This window comes from Morone saxatilis, unplaced genomic scaffold (assembly GCF_004916995.1).
Source record: "Morone saxatilis isolate NCDOM2014 unplaced genomic scaffold, NCSU_SB_2.0 Contig15, whole genome shotgun sequence".
Taxonomy (NCBI): Eukaryota; Metazoa; Chordata; class Actinopteri; family Moronidae; genus Morone; species Morone saxatilis.
The window spans coordinates 15,828,239-15,837,051 of NW_023339707.1; the positions used below are offsets into that span (position 1 = coordinate 15,828,239).

General features: G+C 37.7%; 1 protein-coding gene across 1 annotated transcript; it reads left to right on the forward strand.

Moving 5' to 3' along the window:
* The first annotated feature begins 3,919 nt into the window (after nucleotides 1-3,919).
* Nucleotides 3,920-8,801, forward strand: LOC118323852 (opsin-5-like). Its single transcript, XM_035655890.1, has 3 exons — nucleotides 3,920-4,007; nucleotides 5,317-5,651; nucleotides 5,733-8,801. The coding sequence occupies exons 1-3, from the start codon at nucleotides 3,920-3,922 to the stop codon at nucleotides 6,228-6,230; spliced, it is 921 nt and encodes a 306-aa protein (XP_035511783.1). The 3' UTR covers nucleotides 6,231-8,801.
* Nucleotides 8,802-8,813: the final 12 nt, after the last annotated feature.

The window sequence follows — 8,813 nt, forward strand, 5'->3', positions numbered from 1 at the left end:
GATGGCTTTCCCTGCAAGGAACATGCTACAAATGTACGCAATTTTGCTGGCACACTGTTTAAACTATGCTGTCCTGTTTGTTCTACACTTATACAATTCAAGGCAGGAAAATGGCTCCCCTAGTCAAACACAACACATAACCATTCTCACAAATACACAAATCAACAGGGACACACAGCATGACTGCATGCAAAGATCTTAGACAATAATTGCAAAACCTGCATCTGCACCATCAGTTCACACCAACTTGTTGTACCATACTATTACCAGGCAAACTTACACAGGAGTTGGAATTGTTTAACTGTCACTGTTGGTTCCCCTGTCCATCCATGCAATTGGTTCTGGGGTAACTCTTAGGGGTGTCCTAATGTGTATGTGAATAAAAAAGTCTGTTTAAATTGCGTTACAGGTCGCTCCAGACAGTTAAAATAATTAACACTGTCTAATGGTGCCTGAAAAAGCTAAAATGTTATGAATTGAAGCATTTGGTGTTTTTACAGGATTAAAAAACTGTATCTGTAAAGACAAGCAACTTTCGAAAACAGCCAACAAAGGAAACCAAAAAGCAGCAAACTCTCACTGCCTTGAGGTGGCATGTAAAAATTGCCAGAAAGCTATCATTGTCTGTAGAGTGAGGAATAGAGTGCTCTGCATAAACATGAAGAAAAATAACATGGTATGTTGGAACTGTGTTTATGGAGTAACACCAAAAATATCAGCGGATCAGTTACTGGGAGGGATGAAAGTAGAAAACCATGACAACATTTATGGGTTGCTTGACCCACAAGGTTTAGTTTTCACGTGTGGAGTTATTATGGAGAGGTTTCCACCTGTCAGTTCAGTATGGGCTACTGTTATCAGTGGTCAAAACACAACTAAACTTGGTAAAATTGGATTAGTTGTTGTTGGTGGAATATTGAGACTCCTTTAAATCAGAATTAAAATGGTTATCATTTTTTGGAATGTTTAATTGTTTCTTAACTGCTTTAAAAAAGAGGAATAAATATGTAAGAAACCAAATTATGAAAAGAAGATCCCTCACTGGGCTATTATTCAGAGCATGGAGTCTACCACATATTTATTCATAGAAGTAATAAGACAGCAAGCTACATAGATTTTTAGTTAGGTTAGCTAAGCAAATTGCATTGGCTTTTTCAAACAATTCTCCAGGGATTTGTCCATTCTGGGTGAGTCTGAATGATTAGAGCTACCAAAAATGAGACAAAAGATCTGCCTAGACTTGAAATCTTGTGCTCATCCGTCAGGGACAGGTTAAAATGTTTCTATATATATATATATATATATATATATATATATGTATAGCTAGTAAAAATAAACACATGGTTAAAAACCATTCCCACAAACCCATTCTTGCTGAAATGTCTTTGAGCACAGCACTAAAGAACACCCTCCAAGGTGCAGCCTGATGAAATAAACACATATGTAGCAGATGGGGCATTGGGGAGATGAGTGCTTCTTCCTTTCTTTCTTTTATTAGTTATTTTTAGCTGGAGTACCTCACGTGGGTATTTCTGTTCTTAATGAAAGTAGTAGAAGTTTTCCGATCCTTTACTTAAGTAAAAGTACTAATACCACACAGTAAAAATACAACAAGTAAAAGTGTTGCAGTCAAAACGTTACTTAAGTAAATATAAGTATTAGCAGCAAACTGTATTAAAAAAATCTGAAGTAAAACTAGTTATTGTGCAGTAAAATGGTCCCTGTCAGTGTTTCTATGATGTTTTTGGATTAATATTACTGCTGCATTAATGTGTATGTAGCATTTTACTTCTATGCATGATTAAGGTTGTGCTAATTTTAACTACATATCTCTGAAAAAAATCATGTGCTCAGAAAAACAGCCTAGTTTTCAGATTTGTGACTATGCGTTTTCCAGCTAATCCAAAAAGGTTTTAAATCATTTATTTTAAGATGTAGGAAAATTATCTCAACCCATAAAGGAACATTTAAGCCTTCAGTTTATCGCAAACATTCACATTCAAAATCACCACATTTTGACATACATGGTTTTTGTAATTGTAATCTGCAAAGTAACTACAGTAAAGCTGTAGATACATGTGGTGGAGTAAAAACTACAATCCTTGCATCTGATATGAAGTAGAGTAGAAATATAAAGTTGTGCAATGTAAATATGAAATAATAAGTAAAGCACAATTACCTCAAATTTGTACTTAAATACAGTACTTGAGTAATTGTACTTAGTAACATTCCAACACTGGTAAATGTCTGCTGACAGACAAATTAGCCCTCACTTTAATCTAAAGCCTCCGATGACTGCTGATGAAGGATCGAAATCCATCAAACATAAGACACGTTCTCAGGAAGAAGACTAATGTCAGGAGGGAACTGGGATTTGAATAGTAGAGAATGAAGAGGGGGAGCTGGGGAATTGCTTTACAGTTAAAGAGGAATGACTTAATGTGAACTGAAACCAGGATCAATGTGGGGTATTTGTCCTGATGGTAAGTGTAATTGGCTGTGGAAATTGATGCCGATTGGGAACATATGAGCTTGAATAGATTCAGAGTCAATTCAAGCTGACATCTCTCACAATATATGGCAGTATATGACATTGTATATACAGTGAGCATGTGGATAATAGCATCAGCATTTCCACTTAATACTAATTTGTGGAGTGACTGGTGTGTCCCTGCACCATAGGAACCAGAGTTATCACCAAATACTCATTACAGTCAAGACCATGCACACTGTAAAACAAAACAAAAAAAGCTGTACAAGATGAATCAGAAAAAATACATCTTCAATCAAATGCACTGGATCACAATCTGGTGTATCTATCAATTGAGCAGCTACTTTGACAGGAATACAACGAAAGAGCAACTGGTGTATATGTTCACAGTGCAGCCAAACAAGCTCACAATGTTTAAATAAAAAAAGTCAACAATAATTCTTTAACTGCGATTTGATTTCATCACCTCACAGCAGTCTTTCTGAGGAGTTGGAGGTTCTGCTTCAGTTCTTCATCTATCTGTGTCTTCTTTTGGATGAACAGTCGTGGTTAGCACTAACCACAGTGACAAATACTATACATTGCATTTCTTTTCTCAGCTACTTCACCTCCATCTCATGTTATGCCAGTTAAATGTTTTTAATGTGAATTAACAGCTATAGATTCTGTTTGCACTGACAGTAATTTAATACAGCTGATACAGCGTAAATAGAAGAGCAAACAGTAAACAGTGGTTGTTTTAAATTAAATCAAATTAGGCTTGATTACATCCTGTTTGGGCCTCTTCTGTGTAAGGGTAATTTAAAACCAGCGTGGGAATACCATCCCCCACCACTAACAATAAATAAAAACGACTAAATACAGAGGTAATTACTTACTAAACTACTGAATGAGAATACATCAAAATTGTTATTGTAGAAAAGATGCCAAAGCGTAAACTGTTTCAAAAATGAGGTTTAATTTATTTATTTAAACTTGAAGCATATCGATCTGCCATGATTTGACCATCTAGTTTCTTATAAAAATAAATAAATAAAATAATATTAAACAATAACAATCTCACTAGCAGCTAGATTTATTCAATTACAGTAGGCCCAGTCCCAGTTTTTAGTGCCACAGCATTCCCTTGCCACATGTTACCATGGATCTCATGAAATTATTATGAATAAAAAAAAAGGGAGAGATGGTATTGGCTCAGTATTCAGCTTATTCAGATACCCTGAGTTGAGGTATCAGAGTATTAGGAGAAAAAACGTTGCATGCAGCTTTATTTAAAATGTAAGAGCACATGTTTGAGGGATTCTGTTTGTAATTGAGTTCAGCTCTCTGTGAAAGAAGTGCTCAGGTTGAATCCTTCATGTGCCACTCAGAGAGCTGGAGAATTCAATCGGCGAAGGGACACTTAATATCAAATGAGAGCTATCTGTAATGGTTAACCAGCCTCCTTTCCCTGCGCCACACAGTTCAGTGAGTGCCACAGGGCCTAATCACCAACCCCCACCCTCAGTCGGCAACTGTAAGAGGGGCTGACATCCAGCTGAAGAGGCTGTGTGGTATCATAGATAAGGCTCCCTGTGTTCTCCTCCTCACTGATTCCACACAGAAGAAGCCCTCGTCCAATTCAATTACAGTCAACAGTTACAGTCCCCCTATTCACATTCAGGCACATGAGTCTAATGTCAGCTGAGTGCTCCATGACTACATGCAACTCTTTAAAATGAAATGTGTCAAATGTTGTATACTCTGGAATTAGACTGTACAAACATTTCATATTGTACCAATAGCCTCTTGTGGAAACATTGGCTATTGACTGTGGATTTCATGTGCCACATCATCCATAATTGGAGTGGTGAGTGAGATCAGAATAAGATAAAGCATTTACAATAAATATTAGAATGTAGTAACCCTCCTGCTCCCTTTCTGATGACTTTGTTTATAATAATAATAATCTATTAGTCTATTAATTTCTTAATACAACTCCAACAATCAATGAATTAGCAAATAAATCGTATTGCCATACAAGTACAATTCTAATACAAACATAAAATGGGCTAGAAAAAATGTCACACTATCACCATCACACAAAATTTAAAAATCCTCAAATAAAATCCTCAAATAAAGTGATTCATCGAATTAAATTAGTTTTTAGTGGGATTTGTCTGTTGCTGTTTGCATCTGTTGTTCAGATCCTTCTATGCAAGAAATAAACAGCCAGTACTGACAAACAGTGGTGACTATATTTCCTAATATAAGGTCTTGTGTGTACAGTGCTCAGACTACTCACCTAGTGTTTTTTTTCCACATACTTCTGTAAGCGCCTCTAAGGAAACATACTTTGCAGCAACTTTCCATACACACAGAACAATGTTTATATTTGGCTCTCTGGCATTATGAACGTTGTTAAATTCACATGTCCATTCCTGGGGGCCGTGTAATAGCTTTTCTGAACATACCTGAGGTCACGTCAAAATATGCATAGGCTTGACACGGGACAAAATTAATTAATCTTTTTATCCACATTCTCTGTAGAAAAGTGGTTCATTCTTCTTGTCAACCTTACCAATCTATCCTAGGTAAAATTATGATCAAGTTGTTCATCACTTATTGGAAAATATCATCTCACTCCTTCCTTCTTCTCTCCTCTTTCTCCTCCTCACTCATTGCCTGTTATCAGCATCAGGTAACCAGACTTAATATGCTTTAGTAGCATATTGTTGCTATGCTGTTGTTTCTGTATCCATCCTCTATGTCTTCATCTGTCAGTAATCACTCCCCCAACTTTCCCTCCTCTGCCTCTGTCTCTACCCTGCTGTGCTCTTTCTCAGGTAACAAGTTCACCTACTGCCACGCCTGCTTACTGGTTGCTGGGATCTGGTGCTACGCTGGAGTTTTTGCTATAGGTCCCCTGTCTGGCTGGGGAGAGTATGGGGCAGAGCCTTATGGTACAGCATGCTGCATCAATTGGCATACTCCCAGCCAAAGCTCTGCAGCCATGAGCTACATCATTTGCCTCTTCTTCTTCTGCTACATTGTGCCCTGCACTATCATCTTCTTGTCTTACACATTCATCTTGATGACAGTCCGGGGCTCCCGTCAAGCTGTGCAGCAGCACATGTCCCCGCAGAACAAGATCACCAATGCACATGCACTTATTATTAAGGTAAATAGGTTCTCTTTCCAAGATACTATATAAGTAAATACATGTTAACATGATAAATGTATTGTTTGTGTCTCTTTTCAGCTGTCTGTGGCAGTTTGCATCGGTTTCCTGACAGCATGGAGTCCATATGCCATTGTGTCCATGTGGGCAGCATTTGGGAACTCAGCAACTGTACCACCCATGGCTTTTGCTCTGGCAGCTATCTTTGCCAAGTCCTCCACCCTTTACAACCCTGTTGTCTATCTGGCCTTCAAGCCCAACTTCCGCAAGTCCTTGTATCGGGATGTAGCCCAGTGCAGAAGGACATGTGGATGTCTGTGTCAGCACAGCTCTGTACAGAAGGGAACTTGCATGCAATTGCATCACAAAGAAGAGTGCAACTCCACAAGGTTGTCAAATGGGCTGCCGGAGAACCACAGGACCTGCAGACACTGTCCTTGCCCTGAAACAGTCACTGGTACCAGAGAAAACTTTACAGACTACAGCCCCCAGCAGACTGCCAGGATACTTAAAGGATCGCTACATAGTGAGGTGGCTGTCAGTCAGCTCTCCAATGAGTTGCAGAGCGACTTCCTATAGAGAAACAAACATTGGCGGACACCTTGCAGGTAAAAAAAGGAGGGAAAGACGGCTGGTTGTGACTAAAGGTTGAAAGAAACAAGTTGCAAGTTGGGGAATAGGGAAAATGTAACTAAAATCAAAATGCTTTTATTGAAGGAAAACATTTTATAACTTTAAAAACTAAGAACTTTTCTCATGCCTCAAATATGTGATACTGCCAAAAAAAATTACCACAATGTTAGCCAAACAGTATGCAACAACAGATGTGTACATCAATATTTCATCAGGTCAAATTAATCCGCGTCAATAACTATCTGCTCACTTTGACTGACTGAGACTGAGAGTCAATAGAGTCACAATGCAAATTAATTCAAGCCTGATTTAAAAGAGGGAGCTGATATTGAAACTTTTTACTATATAACCTACCTTTTATGTATTTATTACAAGTACTGTATTTTATGATTTATTTGATTTGATAGGTATTTATTAATGCATGCCTATTTAAAGGACCACAGGGTTGCTGTTGTTACATCATAGGAAAACAGTTCTCCTCAGTCTCCTTAGTGAGCCCATTGTTACATGTGTAAAAAATGAACTTTTACCCAGGGGGCGTCGTATTGATTCCTCTGCAAATAGGAGCTGGAGTTGCCCATGTCAATTTTTCTAATCAGCTGTGTTGAGGACAGAAGGGATGACTGAATTATAAAAGCAGAAGAATTTGGCTAACCAAATCTATAACACTCAATAAGCTCGATTCTCTCTTAGAATACTCTATGTGGAGAGCTCTAGACAGAAATAGGACAATCATATCAACTACATATTTGAAAAATTGTAGAAAACATATGTTGCATTGTACCAAATGCTGAATAATATTCAAACGTCCGCATTTTGTACAAATGATGTGCGTTGCTTTACCTGCATGAAATCCAGACATAAAAACACCATGAACACACTAAACAGAGTAATTATTATTAATTTTTATCTGTTTGTCAGTCTAGAACAAGGTTGTAGCCATTATTTAGTATCTATAAGTGTTCATAAAACAGATAGCTGACTGTTATGGTGGACAAAGGTGATTAAAAGAACAGGAAGTTGTGTTAACATATTGGCATCTTTTTTTCCAGGAGGCTTACCAGATGCAGTCAGATAAGATGTGGAAAGTTAAAAAATAATTATGTTGTTTGTTTTACAAAAGTTTACCCATAATGTTAATAATAATCCTTAGTTGCAGAGGAAAACTGTGTGTACGAAAGTCAAAGTCGCCAAGGAGTCTGTCTGTAAAATGTGGTGGATTTCCAGCCATTTTCTCTTCCAAATAAGGCTTTGTTTTTAATACAGATATGAAGGCAATCTTTCATCCTTCATCAGGCTACTATTTAGCAATGTTTTTGCTTTTCTAGATTTCATCAATTAACTTGGGCAGTGTGTTATCATTACTGACAGGAGTGATGACCAAACCTAAGAAAATAAGACCCAAAATTGTAATAAACTGGAATGATCCTTTAAAGTCAGATAACCTTTAATGAAGCCTGTTAGTGTGTGTATGAAAGTGAGAAAAAGGAAAATCATGTGGTTTATTTATACTGTATGCGTTTATTTTTCCAATGTGCCTCTGTGAGCGTGTGCTTTCATGGGCAGAAGTACAAATGTGCAGCTCCTGAGAGAAGCTAACAGTATCAGCAAATTCTTTTGGGTCTGACTCACAAACAACAACAACAAAACAATAACACTGAAATGGGCATATTAAACGTGTTCCTTAAGCCATTATAACAAAAGGAGAGAAATTAACTCTATGTCTCTGCATGGATATAGGCCACTTGCCTATAGTGCTCTTCTTGCCTCCTGGAAAGGAGAGCGCCTGTTGTTCAATAAAAGGATTTGTAACATGAGAGACACAAGGCTTTGCCTCAGCACCTGCCAACATTATTCCAAATAAAAAATGCCCAGTTAGCATAGTTGAGTTTAACCACAGTGTTTGTCCAATGAGCAGTTTTCCCCTGGCAGCATAGGTCATCAAATGAAAGTATAAAAAGACCTGCCATGGATAAGATTAATTAGATCTGGTAGAACACGTGTTGTGGTTCAATTGGCATGACTCTCATGCCATGTCATGATTCCTTCCCTTAGCATGGAGAGAGGGACTCTGTCATATGCATGGATTCAAACAATGATGGATTTGTTCATCAAAGAGAATTTAACAGTATAACATTCATTTTATGAATGCTTAATGAAAAAAACCTCTCTATGAGCTACATTTTATGTACAAATGATCAATGATTCAGTTTTCATAAAATACCTTACTATAGAAGCAGTTTACTTTGTCATGAAATAATTTGCTGCTAAGTAATGCATAACAACCATGTCAGCACATGTGATGTATTCTGCTACTGGTTGCACTTCTCAAATTAATGCTATAACATAGGTAATGACGGCTTCTTGAAGAAATTGAAACTAATCCAACATTGCCATCCGAACGTATAGCCCACTTGGGCTTTTTCACACAACACTTAGCCCTGGAGTTAGACCCTTGTTAGCTCAGGGCTTATAGCTCTGTTAGATGTGAGCTTCATCTGTTAGATGAATTGTGCCCCCCCCCCCCCC